Here is a 27,122-nt window from a genome sequence, read left to right as displayed (position 1 = left end):
ATTAGGTTTCCTGAGAAGTCTCTCCCCTTCCCTTTTTAAACACAGCTGTCTTTAAGGATGGGGAGGAGGAGTGTTTTAAACAGGAGTTGTTTAACTAATTGCCAATTATCTCTGAAAAGGTTATGGTTTCCAACAGCTGTAAGGGATTTAGTTCCCCCATCTATTGCCTACTGTTGCTGGTGCTTGGAGCGTGTTGGGTTATTCTTGACCTCTTGCTTCAAAGAGGCAAACCAGTGCCTCACCCCTCCTCTGGCCACACAGCCCACCTCAGTCCCTTTGTACTGACTGGCTGGCATAGGAAGGTACTGACTTTCTGGGTAAAAACTCTCTCCCTTTGAGTGCCAGTGCACAGTACTTAGAGGGGCAGAATTCTCCCATGGGACTTCACACCTATGCTGTCATGCCCAGCATGTTTTAACATCGGTTTTGAGTGCAGAGGGTTCTTGCTCAAATATGAGACTAGACTTTGCCTCCTCCATCCCAGATCTAGCAGAAAGCTCAAAAGAAAATCTTCTGAGATGCCAGAGGACCCCAGTGTGGATGGGCGATGTTAATTGTCCCTTCTGGCTCTGTCTGCTGGATTCCTGGGAATAGGCCGAGGGGCAAACCTTTGTAAATGTTAATCTCCTTATGCTTAAGATACCACACTGTCTTTGATGTTCCCAAACATGTTGACTCCTATCTTGGTTGAGGGTGTGCGGCCCAGACAGGCCGAATGCTTGTTTTGTCTGTTGCCTTCCTCCAGAAGAGAGCAATGATAATATGTTCACCCCAGGCTGAAGCATGAAGAGGCCCCCTTTAATGCCAGGTTGGGAAGACAGCAGATGGTCAAGAGGCAGTGACACTGGGACTCTCAGGGCCACTACATTCCCATCCCTAGAAACCAAACCTAATTTGAGTCATTTTCTCATCCAAGACCTACTGGATTCAAGTGGATAACACTGTCCATTATGAATCCTCCTGTTACAATGGAAGGGAAAAAGGAAAAATGTTTTAAAGTCCATTCATATTTGTATCAGTTAAGGTAACACTAATTGCTATAACAAAACCAAAAATATATAATGACTTAAAGACAACGAAAGTTTATTTATTAAGTCCAAAATGAGTGCTACGCATTGGAGTTGGCTTTCCTCCAAATGATATACTTGGAGGAAAATACATCAGGAACCCGGATGTATTCCATCTTGTGGTCCTTTCATCTCCAACACATGGCTTCCAAGTTTGTTGTGTTGCTCTGCAGTAAGCTGTGGGAAGGGAAAGAGAGGGTGGAGAAGACGCACCCATTTCTTAATTGCTGTTGCCTGGAAATAACACGTATCACTTCCTGTCATGTTCCATTCATTGACAAGAACCTGTCACATGACTTGATCTAGAAGAGAGGCTGCAGGAAAAATTAAAAAGAAAAGAAAATGATAAAAAATAAAAAATAAGAGAGGCTGGGAATTGCAGTCCCTAGCTCATAGCCACTTCCCACTCACCACCTGGGCTATGGAAATGGAAGCATGAATCTTTGGTGCACAATCAGTCTCTCCATTACATATTCAGTCATGAAGAGACAGCTATGATAGAGGAGGAAGAGAAAGCAGTTGACAGTTGACGTGGAGCCAAACAGTGTAGGTTCAAGTTTCAGAACCTGGCTATGTCCATCTGGGGGAGTCACTACACCTTCCTGAGCCTTGGTTTCCTAATCTGTAGAATGGAGACAATGTAGGATGGCAAGACATAATAAGGGTGACTATGTGTTATACACTATCAAACGTTCTACTTGTGGTCGCCGACAAAGTTTGAACTTCTCAGCATTTTAGAAAAAAATCCAGTTGACAACCAGATGGATTTCAAGTCTCCTGGGGAAAAAAAAAAAAAAAAGGAAGAACTAACAACATTGGGCCTACATTCCTACATGGGGACAATCAGCCAGAGCTGAATGTAGAAGCAGCATCCCTGTGAAGGTCCCCATGGTCCCAACTACTCCCACTGGCCCGCTCTAATAATGTCATGGTCTGTCTGGTCCCTATTAGCAGATGTGTCTGAGACTCCTAAGCTGTACAGTACCTCATATGTTAATGATGATGATCACACTCAAACTTCAGGAATGATTTACTTCTACTTTTTCATTCAAAAGAACTTAGTCATTTCCAAACCTCCACCCCAGATGCAGAATCTTGTGCATTGGCTTAATTAGCTTGATCAGCCCTAAAAATTACTTATTAATAACTAAAGTTGATTCATATAATTTTTTTAATTGTCCATTTTGTTGTTGTTGTTGTTGTTGTTGTTTGAGACAGAGTCTCACTCTGTCACCTAGGCTGGAGTGCAGTGGTAAGACCACAGCTCACTGTAGCCTCAACTATAAGGGTCCAAGTGATCCTCCTACCTAAGCCTCCCAAGTAGCTGGGACTACAGGTGTGCACCACCATGCCCAACTAATTTTTAAGTTTTGTGTAGAGACGAGGTCTCCCTGTGTTGCCCAGGATGGTCTTGAAGTCCTGGGCTCAATCAATCCTTCCACCTTGGTCTCCCAAAGAACTGGGATTACAGGCATGAACCACCATGCCTAGCCTGTCCAATTTTTATCTTGGCAGAGCATTATGTTATGAATACCATGCCACAGACTTCAGAATCTTTTTAAATTTCATAAGATAATGAATGGAAATTTCTGGAGAAAGTTTTATTCCAGAACTTAGAGCCCTGTGTGTCCAACAATACGATCAGGAAGTTGGCCCCTACTGAGACCAGTATTAGGAAGAATGAATGACTGACAGCTGTAATTGATTGGCACTAGTGGGGATGCCACCAGCATGACTTTGTTGAGGTAAACGGATTATCTCCTGCCAGTGTCCACTTGGATGTCACTGGGAAGGCTGGAGAAGAGCAATCATGGAACCCTTTTAATGGTCTGTTGCCAGAAGGTAAATTAAGAAATAGAGTTATAAGACTGCTGGCCAGAACAAGGCTGCAAGAAGAAAGAGATAGAGAAAGGGAGGAGAGAGGAAGAGAAGAGGAAAAGGAGGAGGAGGAAGAGAAGAAGAAGAGAAGGAGTAGGAAGTGAAAAAGAATTATTCATTTATCATTCAGGGTAGGCTAAGGTACGCTACTCTAGCAACTGATCCAGTATCTCAATAGCTTAAAATAATAACAGCTTATTTCTTGCTCACAGTACAAATGCATCAAGGGTCAGCAGAGATCTGTGCTCCTCGTTGTCTTCAATCTGGCACCCAGGATGATGGAGTCTCCAACATCTGGAACATTATTATGGGAAGGAAAGAGAGAGGAGTGAATCATGTGCTGACTTTAAAGAGTCCACCTGGAAGTGACACATATCACGTCTACTCACATTTTGTTGACAAGGAAAGTCATACACCATAGTCATATGTAATGCCCCACTCAGAATGAGTGAGGAAGTGTAATCCCACCATGTGCCCAGGAGAAGAAAAAGTGGAAAGTTGGTGAATAGCCCCGAAATCTACCTCCCTGAGGATGCTGGGATTCTGGATCTGGAAGGAATCCGTACTAGTTGGGACTCCAGGTTGCAAATAATAGAAGGTGAAACTCCAGCCACTTAAATAAAAGAAAATATTGGCTCACAAAACCAAAGGTCCAGTGGCAGATCTGTCTGTCTTCAGGCAAATCTTAATCCAATGGCTTAACACCTCTGAGATCTGGTCTCTTTCCATCTTTCAGCTCTGTTTGCTTCCATGTAGACTTTATTTTCGGGTTTCATAGTCCCAGGGTTCAAGTTTAATGGGGAAAAAAATTCCACCTCTCTTCAATTTTAATAAAAATCCCAGATCTAATCTTACTGGGCTAAATTGGGTCATGTGCACATTCCTGAACCAATCACTGTGTCCAGTGGGATGAAATGTTGGGCATGCCAAAATCATATGTCCAGCCCTGGAACCAAATTGAATTAACTTCATCAAAAGCATCTGGACCTGGGGGAATGGAATGGTTGTTCTAAGGGAGAAATTCAGGATGCAGGAATGGAATCTGAGTGTCCCAAAAATTAAACTAGATAACACATATCCACTACAGAATACAGATATTCTCCAACCCAGAGGATTTCCAAGTGTTGTTTTATAGACATCCACAGGGACTTCCCAGAAAGGCTGGGAGAGGACTCCTGCACTCTCCAACTTCCATTTCAATTACAGCAATTGTGATTTGTTGATTATATATTAGGATTCCCTGTAAGATTTCTTTGGAACAACAAAAAAGAGGATTTTCTGCATTAAAAAGAAGAAGGAAAAAAAAAGGCTGGGCACGGTAGCTCACACCTATAATCCCAGCATTTTGGGGGGCCGAAGTGGGTGGATCACTTGAGGTCAGGAGTCTGAGGTGAGCCTAGCCAACATGGTGAAACCTTGTCTTTACTAAAAATACAAAAATTAGCTAAGTATGGTTGTGCATGCCAGTAATCTCAGCTACTCAGGAGGCTGAGGTGGGAGAATCACTTGAACCTGGGAGGCGGAGGTTGCAATGAGTGGAGATTGTGCCATTGCACTCCAGCCTGGGCGACAGAGCAAGACTGCATCTCAAAAAGAAAAGAGAAGAAAAGAAAAGAAAAGGGGAGATTAAACATCACTGCACGTTGATTTTATAAAATGAGAGGCTGAGATTCAGAAAGGTTAGTAGATTTTTTTAAATATCTTATTGGCCAGAATTGGTCACATGACCACGTAGCTGCAAGGAAGGCTGGAAAAGCGAGCATCATGCAAAAGGGAAATGGAATTCTTACAACAGGCCTAGATATAATCGGTTCCTCCCCTAGGGCAGGGCACATTGCCACCCCAAACAAGACTGGGGTCCCCTTGGGAAACAAAAAGAAAAAATGGTTCTCAAGAAGCTGTTAATCATTGTGCTATGAGTCTGACCTCAATGAAAGTTCCTTAGGGTAAGACTGAGCCTTATGCATCTGTTTACAAAGTTTGCCTGCAACAATGCACGGGCCTAGAAAGTTTGCCTGCAGCAATCTCCTTTAATTCTCACAACAATCCTACGAGCCAGGAAAGCAGACACCGACTTTTAAAGTGTCTGCTCGGAATGGACTCCTAACATTATGATTGTGCCTCATTTTACAGATGGAGAAACTGAATCTCAGAGGTGAATTAAGTATCCAGGAGCACGCAACTAGTAAAGGGTAGAAGTGGGGTTTTTAACTCATGCTTATCCTTTATTTTACGTGTTTAGCATAGAGAGAGGCAGGACACTAAGGGAGGGGAGGCTTCAAATATAGATGTTTCACTAGGCTGACTGTAGGAAGGTAGCAGGAAAGGAGGAAAGACAGAGCATGCCAAGCAAAGGGAACAGCGTGTGCAAAGCCTCAGAGGCAAGGTAGAGTACAGATATGACAAACTGTTTTACAGGTTCAGAGCTTAAAGTTTGAAGCAGCATCATACTTAGGAGTCTCTGGGCCTTGTATGAGGGCAATAGGGAGCCATTGACTATTCTAGGCAGCAGAATCATATCACTACATCTGCAGCCATCCTCAGTGGGGAATTTCAGCTGCAGGGAGCAGTACTGGAGCTGGGAGGTCACTGAGGAAGTGAGAGGTGACCATGGCCTGGATTAGTGGTGGCCATGGGAATCGAGAACAAGAGAGATTCAAGCAAAAAGTCGAGGATGTTCAATCAACCAGATTTGGTAACTGGATGTGACAATTTGGAGAAAATGAGAAGAGCTGGCTGACTCCTGGGTTTTTAGATGGCAGTGTTGCCACTTGCTAAGGGTGGGGTTGTTGGGGGGGCGCGGATAGGCAGAGGAGGGATCCATCATAGAGGGACAGGAGCCCAGGCAGCCTGACTCTGGGGCCCATGCTATTAGTCACCATATAACCTGGATCCCTGGTACTTGTCATTTGATAGGAAAGAGTCAGGACTAGGCCAAGGGTATTTTAAGGGAAACCTGATTGAAATAAGGAAACCTCCTTCATTGGGTATGGGTGTACCAGAAGCCCCAAGTACTCATGCAGCCAGCTCTGCATCCTGCCCAGAGCAGCAGGCACAGGAGAGTGCTGCCTTCCAGGGCCAGGGCATGCACTCCTCTGTCATACTGCTTCAGAGCCACAAAGGCCTTTGCTTTTTCCCCTCCACCCACCCAAGGCAAGGTACCTGGGCCCTCCGGTTCACCTGAGAACCATCAGGTGCACGAGACAGGTCCTGTCAGAACACTTTATTACTTTCTCAACCTGTGTCCTCAGAGAATCACCTGGATATTCTCACGCCCATAGTCTTGAAGCTAAAACTTTGTGTCGGGCGCAGAAAAGGTACAAATATAATGATTTAAACACTTAATAAACTCATCTTGAAATTTGTGTGGAAGATTAAATGCCCCCAAATAGTCAAGTCAAATAGTTTTGACAAAGAAAAACAAGATATAAGGACTGCCCTACCAGATATTAAAGCATATTACAAAGCCATAGTTAAGACAAACAGTATGGTACTGGCTCAGGACAAACAGAGCAGGAAAGCCCAGAGCCAGATCTATGTGTTCAAGGGAACATGCATGAAAAATCACAGTATCCAGCCCAGAGCTCACTGGAGTGTGTGCATTTTGGAATCATCTTGTTTCCAGTCTTCTACCTGGGCACTCAATATGTGGCCAACGAACATACCTGGCTCTGTAGGCAGTGCTAGAATGAGTGAGTTCGTAAGACATTCCCCAGAAGTGCCCACACTCATCCTAATAGCTCCAGGACGCAGAGATTCACGTCTTTACTATTGTGGAATTGAGGCTTTGAGAGGTTGAGCCCTTACCCAAGGTCATATAGCTGATACGTGGCAGAGGTGAGATGCAAACCCAGATTCTCCTGACCCCAGAACCTGTAAACTCCATCGCCTCTGGCTCGGCAGAAGCACTATGGGCTACAGCCATTGAGGAAGACCTCTAGAAGGGCTTGAGATGAATCTCAAAAGGGCAGGTGGATTTAGACAGGTGACCTGGATGAAGGGTATTGAAGCAGAGGAAGAGCCTGGGAAAAGGGTGTGGGCAGGGACTGTTCACCACAAGATACCCGTTAAGAGTCTTGGGACATGAGGCTATAAGGAGAGAAGGGTCAGACTGAAGAAGGGCTTTGAATGACAGATACAGGAGCTGAGAATTTACTCCTTTTTTTTGTTGTTGTTTGTTTGGTTGGTTTTGTTTTTGTTTTTTGAGACACGGTCTCACTCTGTCGCCCAGGCTGGAGTGCAGTGGCATGATCTCGGCTCAGTACAACCTCCACCTCCTGGGTTCAAGTGATTCTCCCACCTCAGCCTCCCAAGTAGCTAGGATTACAGGCACCTGCCACCACGCCCAGCTAACTGTTTTTTTGTTTTTTTTTGTTTTTTTTTTTTTAAATCAAAGGGTTTCACCATGTTGGCCAGGCTAGTCTTGAACTCCTGACCTCAAGAGATCTGCCCACTTCGACCACCTAAAGTGTTGGGATTAGAGATGTGAGCCACTGCAGCTGGCCTGACTTTACTCTTTTTGAAGTGCAGCTTTGATTTTGTCACTCTCCTGCTCCACAACCTTCCATAGCTCCATTGTCTCCTGGCTAACAAGGGAAGAGTTTGCAGATGAAAAGATGCAGGGAGAATCTGGAGTCAGAGAGACCTATTAGGAGGTTGATGTCACAGTCCGGGAGCCAGGGGACAAGGGCTTGGAGAGGAGGAAGGAAGACTGTGTGCTCTGGGGCAGGGTTTTGAGACATGCCTAGCCTAGGCATCCACCTACTCCTTTCACCACATTGAGGATTACTGCTTCCCTGTAGTCTGATAGCATTTCAAGCTCAGCAAATAGCAGGTACCTTATTCAATTCACAGTAGAACCGAGCCATGAATAGCCAGAGAAGCATTTAATGCCTATAGCAGCAAAGAACAGCCAGCAGCTCTCTCGTGGTTGTGTCTAGGCACAGAAAGAGAGACAGACATTCCTACACACATATCTTACTTTGACACCTCCTCAGGCAAGTTAATCTTGCAATGTCTTAGTTTCTTCATCTGTAAAATGGGGATAATAATTGCACCTACTCTGTAGGGTTTGATGAGATTCTGCTGAGATCATGTATATAAAAGCTTCAGTGCAATAACTGGCGTATACTAAGAGCTTAATAAGTAGCTATTGTTATTAATGACAAGATAATTGTTTAGGTAATATGTTAAATCGTGAACTATATAATTAGCAGCTTTTAGCAAAGGAATCAGTGCTAGAATTATCAAACATTTATTTTACCCCAGAGGGAGACACTTGGGCCTTATGACTCAGAAATGTCAGAAGATGAAACAAATTCAATTCAGTTCAAGAAGTTATGAATTGTCATTTTCCCCTGCTATGAAGATTGCTAATTACAGATAGACAGAAAGTAAATCATGAAGACTGAATGTATTTTCCCTGTTTGAAGTACTGAATGCTATTAAAAAAGAAAAGAAAAACCTGTTCTCCTTCCACAAGTCCCTGCTTGTGTGACAGAAGTCCATGGTGTCACCTCTAGGAGTTCTCATTATTCAGCAGTTTTTGAAATGAGTGACTGATGTAATTAAAGTTATTGGTAAAGAAATACTCAGTTACCAAGGGACAGATGAGTCAGCAGCAAGTTTAAGTAATGAAATAATGTTCCGAGGCATGATTCTTAAAATAAGCTTTTTTTTTTTTTTATAAAAACTCTAGACACCTTAAACATTGCTGGTCAGCAAAAAGATGTGAAGTAGTTAAGAACCGAAGAAAACACACTATACAATTTTAGAAATTCTCAGATGAAGACATCTTCAATAACATGAAGCAATATTTATCAAGTAATAATGGCCACAGCTTCCATTTATTTTGTTTGTTGTTGGTTTTTTGTTTTTTTGTGTTTTGTTTTGAGACAGCTCACTCTGTCGCCCAGGCTGGCAATGATGTGGTCTCAACTCACTGCAACCTCCGCCTCCCTGGTTCAAGCGATTCTCATGCCTCAGCCTCCTGGGTGGCTGGAATTACAGGGGTGCGCCACCACACCTGGCTAATTCTTGTACTTTTAGTAGAGACAGGGTTTTATCATGTTGCCCAGGCTGGTCTCAAACTCCTGAGCTCAAGCCATCCACCCACCTCGACCTTGCAAAGTGCTGGGATTACAGGCGTGAGCCACCATGCCTGGCCCAGCTTCCATTTATTGATTGTCGACCATGTGCTTTGGTGGGCTTTGCAGGCATTATCTCATTTGCCCTATGAGCTGTATACTGTTATCTCCATCTTACAGATGAGAACACTGAGGCTCAGAGGGTGAAAGAACTTACCTGGGATTCCACAGCTGGCACATGTCACAAACCAGAATGGAACACAGACAGGCACACTCTGGAGCTCACCTTCTCACGCCCCACGTGTCCTGGGCATCTCTGTCTAGATTTCGTGAGCATTTAATCTAGCTCACTAATATACTCCAAATAACAGAGGGCCATCAGAATTTGAACCCACATCTGTCTGACACCAGCTCGCTTTCAAAATTCATAGGGAAATTGCATAGGAAGGTACAAATACATTGGCTTAGGATTCATTCATTTGTTTTCATTTCTATCTGCATTTATTGAATACCCAGGACACATCAGGCTTTTAGGCTTGGTGTAAGTGGTACAAAGCTGATAAGGGCAGGTAGATGCTCCAGGGATATGTGACAGTCCGTGCAACAGAGGACAAAGACTCCAATTAGAGTATGGAAGGGAGGGAAAGAGAGGTGCCAGGAGGTTTCTACATTCCATCCACCCCTGGGTGCAGGACAGGGGGAGAAGCTGATATGAAGCTTGGGGAGGTTCATATGATAGGAATGGGGAGGGCATAACTTCAGTTTGCGGCATTTTGAAATTGAGTTGCATGTGGTCCTTCTAGTTGGAGATACAGGTTGAGTATCCCTTATCCAAAATGCTTGAGACCAGAAGTGTTTTGTATTTTGCATTTTGGGGGGGATTTTGGAATACTGGAAAATATATAATTAGATATCTTGGGGATGGGGCCCACATCTAAACATGTAATTTGCTTATATTTAATATACACCTTATATACATATCCTGAAGGTCATTTTATTTTCCCCTTGGGGACACTGAATACACCATGTGTTGTTTACCCACGTTTTGACTGTGACCTGTCTCATGAGGTCAGGTGTGAAATATTTCACTCCCAGTATCGTGTCAGCACTCAAAAAATTTTGAAATTTGGAGCATTTTGGATTTCAGATTTTCAGGTTAAGGATGCCCAACCTGTATATAATTCAGCTAGTCGATGTGTGGCTTAGAGCAAGGGTGAGAGGCAGGGCTGGGTGCTAAGCCAGGTGGGCGGTAGCAGCACTGAGGGGCATGGCTGACCTTCCAGGGCAGGTAGTGGAGGGCCTATCTGATCCCCCAACCGAGGAGAAAAGAAGGGAAAAGGGACAAGCTAGGGGGAGTTGACTTTGAGTGACATTACAGCCCAAAGCCCCCACTTGTTGACACTCAACAATTGCCACATGTCACTGTGGTTGGCTTTAGGAAGGAGAGGACTGGGATGGGAAACCATTTGTGAGTAACTGGAGAAAGAGGACACGAGGGGCTCCTGGGGCAGAAACTTCTGGATGGAAGATGACATCTACCCCTTCACTGCGACATTACCTGAGAACCCCAACGCCCCGCCCCGCTGTGTTTTCTCACAGGTGCAAACTCTGGCCACCTCTCCTGTCCCTGCAGAAGAAAAGAAGGGCCAGGGATTTTTATGATGTCAAAGAGCATATTTGGTTATTGGTCTTGGCTTTTTACCCCCAAAGAGTGACCCACAGACGGGAAAAAAGGGTTCAGGTATTGCAGGACCAGTGGGACAGAAGCAATGAAATCTCAGGGGTTTGCAAGGCCACTCCCGTTTGAATCTTGCGCCATAGAACCACATTTGAGATGAGGATTTGAGTGCAAGGGGTTTGATAAGAAAGAGCTCCCAGAGGGAACCGGTGAGGAAGTGGGGGGGAGCAGGGTGGGGAAGGGAAGGCAGACACCCCTGGCTCTGTTCCCAACCAGCTGACTGATCTTGAGTAAATTGCTTTACCTCTCAGGACTTCAGTTTCCATATGTGTAAAATAAGCAGTTGCTATTTTCCAAAGTGTGGTAAGCACATCTCTGGAAAGACATGACATGATTTTAGGTGAGGATGAAGAGATACTCATGCAGCCCATATAACTTTGAGGGCAGCCTGCAAAGAAGAAAGAACAGGGTCAGGGGAAACCTCTAGAAGCAATCAGAGACCCTGAGAAATCTCAGTCACTTTCAAACCCATGGGGTCAAGAATTTCATTGAATTAATTTTTTTTTATAAGTGTCTTCTGTTTCAGTTTCAGTAGCATTATAAATGTTCCTAAATAAGTAAATCATGAAAAACTTGGAAGGAAATTATTTTCTAAATAGTAATCACAATAGAAATTGCACTCATTCCAGCCCTGGAATGAGTGAGTTTAAAGAGCGTGGAGTACAGGGCTCTGGTTCCTTTTAGTCTCCAGCCCTGTGGAGCCCCAGATGTTCCTCCTACATGCTCTAGAACTTGTCAGGCCTTAGCCAGATTGAAAGGGAAAATTAAAAAGAAAAAAAAAAAAAACCCAGAAAGAAAAATAACTCCACCAACCAAAATAAACCAGGCCAATGACTTTTCTGCCACACTCTTCATGAAAGCAAAGAGGTGGTATTTATTCCAAATGAGCCCTTTTCTCCACGTTGCCACTAATCTTCTCTTTTATGTGATCCAGGAAAATTGGACCTCAGCGACCAATGAATATCTTTGCACAGATGAGTATTTGGAAAAAAAGACACCTATTACACAGGGTTTGGACTTAGATACTGGATACAAATAGAGGGCAAACAAAACAAACAAACAAACAAAAAATCTTGTGGTTTGGATCTAAAAAAACAGTCTCAGAAACAACTATGTGATGTCTGATGTCAAACCATGTTAGCCAGGAAGGTGTCTGGAACATTCTGGAATGGTGAGGGGATTTGGAATCTAGGGATAACAGATGTCTCACTCTGCTTGAAAGATGTTGAGATACTGTTCCTAAGGGCCTGTGGATTCCCTTGGGGACAAAGCTATCAATCATTTACAGAAAAAAATAAAACAAAACAAAATCCCCAAGTCAAGTAAAAGACTGGAGAAAAAACAAAACAAAACAAAACAAAACAAAACAAAAAAAACAGTGAAGCTGAAATGTCAGAAAAAAAAATCAAAATAAATGCATGAAGGACCCATGATGAGGGGCCTTGCCCCCAACTCCAATCTGTCTTTGATAGGGGTTGCTGTGAAATGATGGGCAAAGGAACATTAATTTTTGCTGGCATCACATGGGATAATTGTGGGTGGGCAGACGTCACTTCAAATAGAAGAAATGAGTAAATCCTTTCAAACGGCAATTGTTTAGGAAAGAAAACATTCCCTGGTAGGCGAAAAGGCCCCAGTTTCTCCTTGTTGTTGAGTCTCTGGGAGAGACAGCACATCCCGAGCTTTTTCTTCATCTGTACTTCACACACGGAGTCCTGAGGAGGCAGTCATCCTCCAGCAGTGTCTGAGGAGGGCTAAGATGTTTCCCGGCCCAGCCTAAATATATCTCCCTTGACAGCCTGTCACGGTGTCTGAGATTCTGCCATTATAAATTCATTCCTCTCGGTTAAAGCATTTTGTTTCCAGGAGTTCTCCGTTAAAATACAGATATCCCAGAGAATTTAGCTTGGATGAGGCAGGGAAGAACGCAGGCCTAGGGGTTAGGAGACTTGGGTTTTGGATCCATCCCTGTCTCTAAACCCATGGCATGAGCTTGGAGAAGTCATTTTCATTTCGTCAGTCTCAGTTTCTCCCCTGGTAAGGAAAAAAGAAATAAACAGGGAAGCCAGGGTCTGGTGTCTCACACCTGTAATCCTAGCACTTTGAGAGGCTGAGGCAGGAGGATTGCTTGAGTCCAGGAGTTCAAGACCAGCCTGGGCAACATAGTGAAACCCCATCTTTACTAGAAAGAGAGAGACAGAGACAGACAGAGAGAGAGAGAGAGAGAGAGAGAATGGATAGAGAGGTTATTTTTTAAAGGAAAAAAAAAAAAGAAAAGAAATGGGAGATGTGGTCAAAGAACTGTAAGGTCTATGCTTTCAGGAGAGAGGATCTGTTGAATTTTCCCTGGACTTGTGCGTCTGCCTTGGGCATTTGAGTGCTTTGTCATTAGATGCCTCACGTGTCCACAAAAGCAGCTCCTTTTGGCCCATTGGCTTGAGGGTCAGGGCAAAGAGTATTTTACTTACCCTCTTTCTGGAGGAAAAAAAAAAAAATCCCTGTACCTCCCTTAATGTTAGGCATCTCAGCAAATGACACCCCCTATTATCCTGGGGACTCAGGCCCAAATCCTTAGGGGCATCCAGCATTCCCCGCTCTTCTCTCTTCGCCCATATACAATCCGTCATCAGTAAAGCCTGCTGACTCTGCCTTCAAAATATAGCCCAAACTTGAGCACTTCTCCCTGCCTCTCTGGGTACCACCAAGTAGAGGTTGGTGCAAAGCAACATTCCTGCCCCCTGAATTCTCCATTGGCCTCCTAACTGTTTCCTACTTGCACTCTTGCCCTATCAGACTTTCAGCTCCTCACACACTGGGGATGCATTTAAAACATAAATTAGATCTTGTTGGGCTGGGCGTGGTGGCTCAGACCTGTAATCCCAGCACTTTGGGAGGCCGAGGTGGGCGGATCACTAGGTCAGGAGACTATCCTGGGTAACATGGTGAAACTCCGTCTCTACTAAAATTACAAAAAATTAGCCGGGCATGGTGGCGTGTGGCTGTAGTCTCAGCTTCTCAGGAGGCTGAAGCAGGAGAATCACTGGAACCTGGGAGGCAGAGGTTGCAGTGACTGAGATCGCGCCCTGTGCTCCAGCCTGGGTGAGAGTGAGACTGTCAAAAAAAAAAAAAACCCCCAAAAAAAACAAACAAAAAAACCACCAAAAAAAAAAAAAAAACCCATAAGTTAGATTTTGTTACTCCCCTCAAAATCCTCCCACACCTCTTCCTTGTCTCCCTCTCTCATAAATCCCAAATATCCCACCAGGACCTACAAGGTCCCATATAACCTGACCCTAGCTTTACCTAGGCTTCTTCCCCTTCCACAAAGATCTCCTTGCTGCTCAAACCTGCTCCCACTGTAGGATCCTTGCATTTGCCCTTCCTTCTGCCTGGCACTCTCATCCTGCGAATATCTGCATGGCCTGTTCCCTAACTTGTTCCAGGACTTTGTGCAAACACCTAAGAAAGCTTCCTAAGGGAGGGTTCCCAGACTGCCCTCACTAACCCCTTACCCTACTAAATTTTTCTCATAACTCTCATCACCTGGACATGGTAATAAGTCATTACCTCACTCATTTGTTTATTTTCTGTCATATTCTCTCAAGTGTAGGAAGGCAGGGACTTTGTTTTGTTCATTGCTGCATCATCAATGACTAGAACAGTACATCTGGTATATCACAGGTGCTTAATTGACAGTGGTTAGAAGAAGGGAAGGGAACAGTTTAAGCGGGGCTGTATTAACACAGAGACTAGGATAGGCATTCCACTAAAGAGGTCAATGTCAAGGTCTTTCCTGTCTTCTGTTGCAGGAACACCGGATGTCCTGGGAAGTCAAGGGAGAAGTCCACTGTTGGGAGATCTGGGACGGACAGAGTGAGGTGGTATGAGATAGGCAGGGGAGGTGATTCAATCAGAGAAAATAATCCAAGTTGAAATGATAAGTTCATGGGCTGCAGGTTCTTGATTAAAACCAGCAGAAATAGCCAAAAGGTCCTTGTGGACAGATTCCAAAAGACAGGAGTCTACAGACAAAGGGTGGGTTATGAGAAGAAGTTCTGAACCGTCCCGCAGACTAACCTGAAAGTAGATTCTGCCATGTAAACAAGCCACGTGGCAGCTCCAGTCAGCTCCAGAAAGCTCAACTCTGAGCAGGTCACTCCCTGGTTGAACTGCCTTCCGGTCTCCCTCACTGTCCGGCTATCAAGCCAGAGCCAGGAAAGGTGGGGAGGTTGAGGCAAGTGCTGAGAAAGATCAGCCATTCAGGCAGGATTCTCTCTCCCTCAAGTCACAACCCAAGCCTCTGTCTCCCACCCTCTGTTTGTTCCCAGGCCTTAGCTAGCATCTTCAGGGAACTGAAGTCTTAAAATAGCATGACTTATTAACTGTATTGAAGGGTAGCCATGCGCCATGCACTTGAATCCTCACAAAGCCAGGAGTGGTAAAGCCCCATTTCACAGATGAGGACACTGAGGCTCAGATTGGGTATTGGATCTGTCCAAGGACACATAGCTAGTAAGTTGCAGAGGCAGGGCTGAGCCACCAAAGCCCAAGTACCAACCCAGTAAACTATAACATTTTTGGAAGACAACTCCAGTCCCCCAGCTCCAGGCTGCCTTGTGTGCCACAGTTAGGCTCAGTCCTGGAGAAGCCATTGCCCCCATGGGTCTGCAGCGGACCTCCCCCCAGGCCTGGGCAGCTGGTTCGCAAGGGGCGATGGCGGCAGCTAGAGCCTGTGCCCCGAATTAGGTTGGGGTCGTAGGGGAGACCGCCAGCAGGAAGTAGCTAAGGAAAGCACTCAGGACCGGGCACTTGGGGAAACCTGAGCAGGCGCTGAGCCCCTGGAGGCTGAACCCCAGTCGTGTTGAGCGCAGCCGCCAGGCCGCCAGTGCAGACGCGAACTCTCCAGTCCTTGTTTGATGAGCAGCGGCCAATAAATTCATTAATCATCATTTTATGCCTCATCAAACCCCTCCAAGCCCCTCCATGGGAGTTACACAAATTAGCCCCTGAAAAGACAGTAATTTCAGTTTAGCGAGGTAAGTGCTTTCTGATGGGCTCCGCGCACAGAGCTCTCCTGACAAGCCGATCCATCAGCGCGTTGGGGACGGGGCGTGGCCGGGACGCCCTGCCCGACCGGGCCTCCCTCCCACACAGCCCTTGGCAACCTCGCCAGTCCAGCCCTCCCGCCCACAGTGTCTCAGCCTAGGGCGCCCCTCACCACCGACTGCTGTGCACCCATTCTTGGCAGGTTGTCTCATCAGGTCTCTCTCCCAAGCTCATCCCGACCTCCTCCTCGCAGCCCTTCTGAACATGAGAGAAACTGCGGGAACGAAAAACTAAGACCCCAAATTGGAAAACAAACTTGTTGGGAAGGAGGATGCTCTGTCCTTGAGGTTCGAACTCCCGCCCCGGGGAGGCAAGAGCCAGGCACCCCTTTCTCCCAATATCTGGTTTTCGGGGTTCCGCGACCCCTTGCAAAGACTTAAGTGCTCTGTGTATTGTGTGTTCCTACATTATTTGGGAGAAAAGGGGTTAATCCATGCCTTCCAGCTGATTCTGAAAGAAATCTCATGCTCCAAAAAAGGGCCTTGTGGGAACAGAGAAGGGGGTCCTTCCTTCTCGAGGGCGGCTCCGCAGGACCCTGGAGGCTGGAGGGTCGCACCTGGTCTTTTTCATGGCCCTCGCGTCTTTTTCTGAAACCTCCAATTGGGGTGGAAGACAACGCCTGGGGAATTAAGAAGATGCCTGGGAAAGAAGATAGGAAGGATTTTCCATGGAATGGGCCCAGCCAGTACGACCCAAGCATGGGGACTTGGGTAAGAAAGGAGAGGGGGACAAACCGAGGTGGAGAAAAGAGAAAGTTGTGGCGAGGGTGGGGTATTTGCAAGCGCGATGCCAACATCACGCCTTCTCACTTTCCCAGCCTGGCGCACAGAAGGTCCCGCAGGGACCCTTTCTAGCGGGCAGGGCCAGTGCAAAGCAGGTCGACAAGGAGTTGCAGCCCACGCAGAGCCGGCCGGCCGGCGTGCCACAGCTTCGGAGAGCTCGAGTGCCAAGCGCTGCGCTGCTCCTTCATTAGCTTCCCCTCCACGCGGCGCTGCATGCCTCGGAAAATAAGTTAGCAAACGGGGAGCCGTTTATCTCTTTTATCTTGGGGCCTGATCCAATTAAATAAGTGCACATTTACATTTGCATCCATCAGGCGGGAGCGCTGAGAGCCCGGGGTTTGCTCGGAGCAAATAAAAGCAGATTTCACTGGGAAAGTGGTGTCTGGGCGCGCTGGGCTCGTCCCGGTGCCGGAAACGAACGCTGCCCGGCTAGCGGCCTTGGGGACCCAGGGCTGGGGCCCTCGGCTGACAAGAGGCTGGAGACCCCCACTGGCCCCGAGAGGCCGCCCAGTGCTGGAGGTGCGGCCAGAGCTGCAGCCAAGCCCCAGAGGCGATCTGCTGTTAGGCCACAACCTGGGCTCGACTAGTGCCCGGGGCCCAAGTCGCAGTAATCGTGAAAACGAAAAGGAGATCCGCTCTGCGCTGGACACAAAGGAAGACCCGCGGGGTGGGTCTAGGGACAGTCCTGAAGTTTTAGCCAGTTTAAGGGGAAGGCGGGCGCCAAGGTCCCAGTCGGGCCCGATTTCCCTCCTGTTCGATGGCCGGGCGACGAAGGAAACAAAGATCCAGCCTGAGGGCGCGCCCGGCTTTCCCCAACAACCCTGCACCTGAGGGAGAACAGTGAACACAACCTATGAGGGCTTCTGGCGGGATAGGGCGAAGCCGAGGTGAGCACCGCAGGCCATGCCACGCTGACCTCATGAAAGTTCTTTTCGAAATAGGAGGGTTCGACGCAATGGGAGGGTACTTTTGTTTTGTTTTTCCTTTTTCTACAGATGTTCACCCACAGGCCCAAAACTCTAAAGACCAAAACGGTCTTTGGGGCGCGGTTGCACGGTAGCACCCTCATTTTCCAAACCGCAAATTAAAACTGCGCAGGGTCCACAGTTTGAACGTGTAAGGGCCCGCAGGAGTGGAAGAGAGTACACCTGATGCTGCGCGGGAGCTGCCGGGCGCTCAGGGTTGCAGCCCCCACCCGCAGGCTGTTTCAGCCGGTAGCATATTTCTCAATTGCCTACGCCTGTTTTTTTGAAATGTGCTGAAGCTGTGGCGGGAACCGGTAGGGTTAACACTGTTCTAGTCATGGGCCCTGCTCCCCAAATCCCGAATGCTAACTGGGTCTTAGGTCCAGGGCTGTGGCGCGTTGGGGTGGAGAAGCAGTTTAAGTTTCTCCGGGCCAGAGTTCAAAGCTAAGGCCCCACGGTGGGTGCGGGGATAGCTGGGGTCTCCTCTCGTCCCCCTCCCTGCGAATCGCATGGTTCCCGAGGACCGGTAGGCGGCGCCCTTCCTAAACTGCATCCCCGTTTGGCTCAGTCATGGGAGCCCAATTACATTCCTTTCACTTTGGGCGGTTTGCATTGCGCTGTTCCGCGCTGCGGTCCGAGTCGGCAGCTAACTGTGCGGGACAGGTGGACTAGGAGGCACGGCCGGTTCCAAAACCTTACGCGCGACCCTCCCTCCTCTTCAATCTTCTAGGTCCCAAGGGCTGCGCATGGCACCCGGAATAAGCGGCCTGGAGGGGTTTGCAAACCAGGAGGCCTTGCTGCAGACCCCGCACCCGGGTTGGGGGAACAGCATTTCGGGCCTTGGTACCCGGAGTGTAGGTGCGGGAAGAAGAAAGACGTCTCTCCTGACTCCCAAATCCCATGAACTGATTCGGCCCCGCACAGAGCAGGTTCCCGTTTGTGCACTGCCTCAGGGGACTGCTTACAGAGCCCCCATGCAGTGATCCCGTGATCCCTGTTGCTAGACTTCCAGCGGCTTCTGGTCCCTAAATGCCAAGGTAGGCGTTTCTTGAGGCCCAGAAACTGTCTAGTCAGGCGCAGGTGGCAAACGCCAGCACAGTCTCAGCACCTCGGGACCTTAGACTCTGCCTCGCGCAACGTCTGCGCCCAATTCCATGCCTGATAACAAACCCTGAACCCCGTACACGCTGGAAATTTTCCCCAGAGCGTCTAAGAGGCTTCGCCTGCTGGAGGGCCCGAGAGGCAAAGGCGAGGCTCCGGGAGGAACTTGGGATCCTACAGACACGCAACCACTTCTGGGGTTAAGCGAGGAAGACATTTCCTAAATGCCCTGAACCCCCCATTTGCCTGGTAGGCCACCTCCAAACTCAAAGTCGCTAAACACCAGAAAAGCTGGTGACCACCGAAACCCAGCTCTGTACAGAAGAAAAACCCAGACGTAATTGGGTGCTAGTACTGAAGACCAAGTGCGCATAGAAAACCGCAGACCCTGCGGAGGCCCAGGGCGGGAGGATGCGGGCAGGGGTCAGCGACTCTGGCAGCAGCCGCCGAGCCCCCAGCGGTTTAGCTCCTCAGCCGGGAGGCTCCCCGCGCAGCCCCTGGATGAAGAGAAACGCCTGGCGCTCCCGGGTGCGCGGTTCCCGTTCCCAGGCAGCTCGGCGGGCATTCGGCTCCCAGCCCCGAGCCTTCGCGGTCTGATTTGGGAGGCCTGCGCCCTGCCATTTGCATATTCCCGGGAACACTGGGAGGCCTGTAATTTTCTTTTTAAAATCGTTGGGCAGGGTTTAGGGCCAATGCTTCCAAAACCCCGCCGAGTTGATGTCCTTAAACTCTCCCTTAAGAGAAGGGGACTGGCCTATTCTTCTGACTTTTTTAGAAAAGGTGACTCCTGGGGCTGCATATTCAACAGGGGGGATAGCTGATTGTGAACCAGCCTGTGGGGGAGGGAGGGGAGAGTAGAGGGGGATGAGGCGCGGGGTGGGGGGAGAAAGAGCGAGGGCAAGTCATCTCTGGAATTCAATTGTTTAAAAAAATCATTTATAATTAAAGGGACAAAATAAAATACGATCGTCTCATGCATATTTAATCATTCACACTTCCAGCTTTGAAACCATTTTCCCTGCGTGATTTTTCTCACTAATTTAAACCCTGAAGTCCACCGCTGTTTGCTAAAACATCTGGACAATGCAGCTTTCAAACTTGTTTAAATTCGAATAAGCTTAAAGGAGCCCCGTGGCAGGTTAAAAAAAAAAAGAAATAGCAAAAGCAACTCCAGTGAAACTTCGGGGTGGGTTTAAAACACTGAGTTAAGGTTAAAGTCATCTTCAGTAGAAATGCAAATATGTGCATTTTGATTTAGCCTAATTAAGCCGGTGTTATGTGCAAACACATTCCCTCTCTACACTCAGGCTTGGGTTTAATAGAGCAAATTAATTCCCCTCGCTGGGGTATGTTTTTGCTATAACACCCACCCCCTCCCCCAACCATTGAAAATTTCCCACGAAGTAAAACGCGTCCGGGCTCCAGATCTCGGCTGCAAAATGGAGCCGCCAGCACCGCAGCCAAGCCCGAAGCCACATCGTTGGCCGGCCTCCGGCGCAGGGCGTTGATTCTTCCTCATTAGGGATTCAGATACATCCTGACTTTTCATTTTGAGATCAAGTATGCGGGATTAAAACGAGAAAATAAAACCCCAAAAATATTTTTGTAGCTGCTCGGACTCTTGCATCTAAGCTGGGAAAAGTGCTAAAGCGACGACAAGCCTGATGGAGTCCACAACGGCCTCGTTATCTAGGCAAATGGCCTCGAACTTCTGAAGGCCACTTGTCCAAAAAGAGGCCCGTTGTGAGGGGGAGGGATCCTTTCAGGGGCTCCCCTTGCTTTCCCCAAGTGGCTGTGGCGCTCCCTCCTCCCCCTCCGCCCACTCTGCAATCTCCGACTCTGCAAAGTGCAGGCTTGAAATTCAGGACAAGTGTGACACCTACCTGTGAAAGGGGGAAACCGTCCCCTCGCCTGTCCCGCTCGACCCCAGCCCCGTCCGTAGCTGAGCGGGCACTTCTGCGCCGCCCGCCACCCGCACCGTCTGGGATGGAACGTTCGTAATTTAATCAAATCCAAAGAGATCAAAGCCCAAATTTGAAGGGGCAGAGAAGAAGACGGTGACTTGGGAAAGCCTTCCTCTTGGCATCCCTGAATACTCCCGCCCGCATTAGCCCGAAGCACCCTTGAAATAGTAATAAGGGATAAATCCGGCATAAAATCGAACTCATTAGCAAAGTTCACCAGCTGATTGCTTTGCATAAAACACGACACTGATTGGAAGTAATTAGGTTAAGCGATGGCGCTCGGGTGGTGCGTGTCCCTAACTGGCTTTGCCATCTTTTCTCCCTTCTGGGCACACACTTGGGTCTCTCTTCTCCTTCCTCCAGGGTCCAGTCTCTCCCAAACAGCCCGCATTAGTGATCCATATCTGCTTTCTGGGCAGGGCCAGGTTCCCCCGGGCTTGCAACCTAATTATGTTTTTCCCCTGGCACACTTGAAGGTCTGTGGAACCTTTCAGTCCCCACTTTGAAAAAAGTTGCAGTTTGCACCTTTTGACCAAGGCAATGGACAGTTTATTGAGGCTTCTAAAAAGTAATGAGTGGCTCTCATTATGTTAAAATCTCTTTTAATTAAATATTTTGCATTTTACAAAGGCGCCTGCAGTTTCTTTCACTTTTTAAATCTAAGAGTATAACCTGTTTCCTTTCTGTAATAATACTTTAGCTCATACCCAGCAGAATCAATAGGTGTAAAAAATTAAATTAAACTTGTATTTTTAAACTATGAAACAGTTTTGGGGAAACACAAATGTATATATTTATATTACAAAAAAACATTAAATGCCTGTACAGGTGTCTTGATTTCATAATTTACTTCAAAGATAATGAATTATCAATTTAAATACAAAAATGCTACATTAAATATACAGAATAAGATTTAATACAAATCCTTTTTTAATTTTTCTTTTCGGTTGGTTAAGACGTGTGTGTGTGTGTGTGTGGAGATGTTTACATTTTTATGTCATCCATCTCCATAAACTATAAACTTTTGAATAGGAGGGGTAGTTTATTTTTTTCTCTCTCTCTTTCTCAGTGATGGAAAAATAACTGCCAAGGCCATGTTTTTAATAAATTAGAAAAGTCCGGGACCGACGCAGCCCGCGTTAAATGTCGGACATACCTTTCTTCAATTCATAGGGAGAGTCTTTGCACAGGTCTAGCTGAGACTGGCTCCGCAACATTTTCGGGTCTTTAGCCAAAGCGTCCGCTCGGTTCAACACCGTCTGGTTTAATCCATTGAAATGAGACCCCGGACCGGTTGTGGGCCCTGGCCCGGGCCCTGGGTGGCCATGAAGGTGTCCGAAGGAGCCATAGTTCGTGTAGCCGGGATAGAAGGGCGCGGTGTAGTAGAGAGGCCGGGACAGCACCGTCCCGCCTGGAAAAGGACACTGCGCCGAGGGCGAGCGCGATGGCGCCGGGGCCGGCGACGCACGGCTGCCTCCTAGGGCTTGCCCAGCTATGGGCCCGGGACACGGTGGGCATGGAGAGCCCTCGCTCCCGCCACCCCCGTCTTTGACCTTGTCCGAGGATGTGGCGATCTCTGCCAGAGACCACAATTTGGGCTTGGCGAGCACCGCCGGAGGCGGCGGCGGAGGCGGCGAATGGATAACCGAAGGCCCGCCGGGACCCGGGGGCAGCTCTCCCGCGGCTGGATGAGGGCCCGGCGCCGGCGCGCCCGCGGGGTAGTGAGGGGCCGGGTCCTCCGCCAGCCGCGCCGCCGCTGGCCCAGCCGGGGAGGGCCCGCCGGTGCGGGGGGCTCCCTGCAACGCGTCGAGGCGGCCCTCCGAGGGCGGCTCCTTAAAATCCGAGTCGCTGAGGCTGCCCTCGGTCTCCTTGCTGGCAGGGGTGGGTGGTCTCTGAAGCCGTTCGCAGCCCGAAGCCGCCTTCTGCTCAGCTCCTCCTGCGGGTGAAACCCAGGCTGTCAGAGGCGCAGTGGCCGCGCGGCGGGACCCGGTTCCCGCCCGCAAAGGTAGAGACCCCTGCTCCCAACCTCCAGGCCCCGTGCGCGCCCCCTCTAGGTCTCTCTTTTCCTTTTTACTCCCGCCCAACACGCCCGTTCCCGTGTCCACCAACCTGCTTCGGGGCCCTCGGGGTCGCCCTTGTCCTCGGGCTTCTGGGGCTCGTCCTCGTCGTTCTTCTCCAGGTCAATGTTCTCCTCCTCTTCTTCGTCCTCGCTGCGGTTCCGCGGCGTCCACGTCATTTTATTCTCTTTCTTGAGGCGCCGGCGCGCGTTGGCGAACCAGGTGGACACCTGGGTGAGGGTCATCTTGGTGATGATGGCCAGCATGATCTTCTCGCCTTTGGTGGGGTAGGGGTTCTTGCGATGCTCGTTGAGCCAGGCCTTGAGCGTAGCCGTGGCGTCCCTTGTGGCGTTCTTCCGGTACGCTGGATCCCCGTAAGGGTACGAGCCCAGGGGCGCCGCGTAGGGATGGTACCCCAAGGAGCCCGCCATGCCGGGTGTGTGGTCGTAGGGAGAGCCCTGCGGTGGAGACGCAGAGAGGTGAGTGTGGGCCTTGGTCTCCACTGCCATCGGAACGACCGAAGCACCCTTTTCCCTGCGCTCCCCGGGGTCTGTGGGCGGACGAGGCCCGCATTCCAGCTTCCTCTGGGGCAAGGCTGGCGGGGTTCAGACCTAGGAGCAACTCCTCCCCCTCCTCAGAAGGCAGCGGGGACCTCAATTCCTGGGTCAGGTCCTTCTGGGGCCCCTGAAGCTGTCCCGGCCTCGGTGCCTCCCATAGGCCCCCATCTGCCCCGGCACGTCCGTACCCCGTGAGCAGATCTGGCCAGGGCGGCCCGGCCTCCATCCAGATAGAGGCCTGGGCAACTGAGGCGACTCTGCGGTCCGCGCGGGAGCGGCCGCACGTTGGGCGCAAGGGGGGAAAACAAGGGAAGTAAAGGCTCTTGCTCTTTTTTTTTTTTCAACACGCTAACAAATGCAAACAAAAAGCTGAGCCATGCCCAGGCACTCCCACCCTCCAAAATACCACCCCAGACCGAAGTTACAACCCGGCCGAAAAATCCCGGATGCACCGCAGCTCGACCGACTTTTCTGAAATTTAATACCCGCAAATCGGATTGCGAAGATAGGATTACGGATTTGCAACATTTTGGAGGACTAATTAAAGGCTAGGCCAAACACATTTACATTGACTTAGCACGCTTCTGCTCAAATTTCGGGTCTATTTCTTTTGAACTACTTTTCCAAAATGGCAAAACCAAAAATATAAAATTTGCAGGGCAGCCCAGAGCTTACGTTTACACCAAATGCTGCTCTTTAATTGCAGCTACCTCTCCCCACAGAACCCCTTCCCGCAAGCTCAGCGATCCGAGCAAGACGCGGCTCTCTTTTCCGAGCAACTCTTGAGTCCGAGGCCTGGGCGAAGCCGGGGGAGACAATCGCCCAAGTTTGAAGGGGTCGCGAAGCTTGGCGGGGGAGGTCGGTGTTGGCGCCTAGGCCCGTGTCCTCCTCCGCCCCCGTCCTCCCGCCGGGCCCCTGCTGCCCCTCGCCAGCTGCGGATCCCGCTCACTTACCACGTACGAGGAGAAGGCGGCGGCGGCTGCGGCCGCGGGGTCGGCGCCGTACTGGAGGTGCGAGTTGTAGCCCGGCGAGGGCGCCGTGAAGGCAGTCGAGCCAGCGTAGGGCGAGAACGCGGAGCCCGAAGAAGAGCGGCCGAGCTCATCCGTGCGGGGCCCCGAAATGACGCTGGTGCTGTACGCCGGGCACGAGTAGAGCGCCAGCGAGGCGGACGGCTGGTACAAGTAGCCCTGCGGATAGGACATGGCCACACACGGGCATGGGGCGCGCCGCGCCGCGGCCGCCAACGAGCCGGGCGGCGCCCTGCAAGGGCGAGCGGGCGGGCACCTGGCCTCTGGCTGCCCTGGGCCGCCGCTCTTCTGGCCCTGGCTCCGGGGCTCCGGCCCGCGGCGCCTCCTCGTTGGCTTCCCGCGCGCCTCCGGCTGCGACCGCCGAGCCCGCTCCTCTGCGCGCCTCGCTCGCCCCAGCTGGGCTTTTTTCCCCTCCCCTCCCTTGCTGCTTTCTCTTTTTTCCCCTCGCTCTTTGCACCGGGGGGCTCTGCTTTTGGCTTTGCAAAGGTCCTGCCAAGATGCTAAGTTGGAAATTGAGGATTCTGACGCCTTGTGCGCGCCCGAAGCTCCTCCTTCCCGGGGTGTAGTCGGTGGGAGGACTGGCAGGAGCTTCTGGGCGGCCGCAGCCAACCCGGCCGCCAGGCGCGCCTCGCCCTCTCCCTCTTCCTCCCCGGCTCCCTCTCCCGCTCGCTGGCGTTCCTCTCGCCCCTCCCTAGCGCCCGCCTCCCCTCCGCGGCCCCCCTCTCACCCCTCCTCTTTGCCTCCCCTTTTCCCCTCCCCGGTCTCTCCCTCTCTCTCGCTTTCTCTCAGACTCTCGAGCGCCGGCCCCAGGATGACAATCACATCCCAGGAGCGCCGATCTCTTCCAACTTTCCTCTTCTGCTAACTTGGGGCGGAGTGGCAGTCCTGCCGCACGGCCGGCCCTGCAGCGGGTCCCGCCGCCCCAAGCACAAAGGGAACAAGGCCGCGGACTGTGCGCCGGCGAACGCTCTGCGCTCTCCTAGCCACAGTAGACTGTGGACTTAGCGGATTTCTTGTTCTCCGGCAGGCTGGGCTCCGAGGCCGTTCGTTGCCCACCGCTCTCTGGCGTCTTCCCCAAGCCAGGGAGGCCGAGAGCCAGCTGGAGATCCGGAATGAAAGTCTCTGGGAGAGCCGATGGATGGCCCGCGCCCAGGGCGCAGGAAGTCCGGGATGACTGCCCCTCTGCGCCGGCAGCAGCAGGTGGGCGAGAGACAGGCCTCAGACGTCTGCACCTCTCCGGCTAGCCTTCCTTCTACCGACACGCTGCCGGACGGCGAGGGAAAAGACACTGGTTCCTGGAATTACCGGGCTAGCCTTTTTTCTAGAGTATGGGTGGTGGGCAAGAACTGCCAGAGAATCAGCTACACCCGAGGAGGTCTCGGGACCGTCCCCAGCTCCACTCCCACGCCTCTCCGCCTCTTTCTCCCGGCTTTCCAATCGCACGCAGCTCGCACCGCCAAGTCGGTGGTGGTGGAGGGAGCAGGTCCCCTTCCCTTTTGTTCAACTAAGTCGCCTTCCCCTCCGCACGCACTCTCGCACCCGCCCACGCTCCACTGCAAACACTGGGCAGAGCAGTGCCCAACCCAACCACTGTTTGTTCAGCGAGGCGCTGGCGAGGCAAACACACACAACTGAGTCAGAGGCAGAGCCCTTGCCCACGACGGCCACACAGTTAGAATACAAAACAGACCCTCTCCTCTCCTCTCCACCTCCCGCCGCCACAAGCCACGGAAGCACTCGAACTCTGGGACAGACAGGGGCGCTGGTGAACCAGGACAGGATGGCACAGGTTTGGGCACGCCGCGGAAGCTCGGGATTTCGGAAACTTCGCATAATGGGGCCACACGCAAGCCCAAGCATAACTATATACAAAGTTTCTCGCATTGACTTTGACGGGCGAGATGTACTTTATTTCGCGAGCTCACACTAACCCACCCGCCGCACCGGCACCCGCTCGGCAGTGTGCCCTCGTGCACGCGCGTTGGCTCCTCCCCTCCGTCCGCTCCCCTCCCCCAGACACCGCCCACCAAGAGGACTGACCGGTTCAGACTACATTATCCGAGAACCCCTGGGTCCGCCCAGCCCAGTGCCTGTCACCTGCTTCACCTATGATTGGGCCCTGGCCTCTCTGGGCTCCGCCCCCTGGTGACGTAAGCCCGCTTTCCTCCTAGTCTCGGCGCCAAAGGGGCGGGGCGAGGCGGGGCCTCGATCGCGCTATTGTCATGGAGACGGGAAGCTGGCGGCAGCTGCAGCGGGGACAGCTGGGCCGAGGTGGCTTCCAGCCGGCCAATGCCTAAGCGAGGCGGAACGCCCCGGGCGGCCAGAGCCTGGGGCAGCGCGGAGCCGACCAGTGGTGGCCTCGCCGGCGGCCTCTTCCCGGGCTCGCGGTAGGCCCGAGTCTTCGCCGGGAGCTCCCGGGAGCAGCTTCCCCGCCCTGCTCCCCTCGCTCCCGCCTCTTGCGGCCCCACGGCCCCTCAGCGCCCGCCCCCGGCTCCGCCCGCCGCAGCCGCAGCCCCTGGCGCTAACGGTCGGTAACGGCCCGCGCGCGCCGCCCGCCGGGGGCTCGCGCCAGCCACGAGGGAGCGTCCGCGGCCCGCGCGCCCACGCGGCGGAGGAGAGGTGAGCCCCCGCCCGGGCCAGGCCCCCTGGCCGTGCCGTCCGCCCCTCGAGCCGCGTCCCCTGGTGGGCCGGACGGACGCGGCGGTGCCCCGCGCGCGACCAGACGTCCCGTGGGCAAGGGCCTGGGCCTCGGGCCGCGTAGGCGCCGAACGAGCCTCTCTGGGTGTCGGCGTT

At 50.7% G+C, this 27,122-nt stretch overlaps 1 protein-coding gene across 2 annotated transcripts; it reads right to left on the bottom strand.

The window, feature by feature from the left end:
- Nucleotides 1-1,066: 1,066 nt before the first annotated feature.
- Nucleotides 1,067-24,960, bottom strand: IRX5 (iroquois homeobox 5). 2 transcript variants are annotated; one of them, XM_038008472.2, is made up of 5 exons: nt 24,255-24,960; nt 22,797-23,202; nt 21,844-22,623; nt 3,156-3,239; nt 1,067-1,381 (listed from the first exon to the last, which is right to left on the bottom strand). In XM_038008472.2, exons 1-4 carry the CDS (start codon nt 24,501-24,503, stop codon nt 3,175-3,177), a joined length of 1,500 nt encoding a protein of 499 aa, XP_037864400.1. In that variant the 5' UTR covers nt 24,504-24,960; the 3' UTR covers nt 1,067-1,381; nt 3,156-3,174. The 2 variants fall into 2 exon arrangements, with proteins under 2 accessions (XP_037864400.1, XP_007991513.1); XM_007993322.3 differs by lacking the exons at nt 1,067-1,381; nt 3,156-3,239 and having other exon boundaries at nt 21,273-22,623; nt 24,255-24,959.
- Between the last annotated feature and the right edge of the window lie 2,162 nt (nt 24,961-27,122).

This window comes from Chlorocebus sabaeus, chromosome 5 (assembly GCF_047675955.1).
Source record: "Chlorocebus sabaeus isolate Y175 chromosome 5, mChlSab1.0.hap1, whole genome shotgun sequence".
NCBI classification, from domain to species: domain Eukaryota; kingdom Metazoa; phylum Chordata; class Mammalia; order Primates; family Cercopithecidae; genus Chlorocebus; species Chlorocebus sabaeus.
The sequence above is the reverse complement of the archived record's forward strand: the minus strand, read 5'-3'. Positions and strand labels throughout refer to the sequence as shown.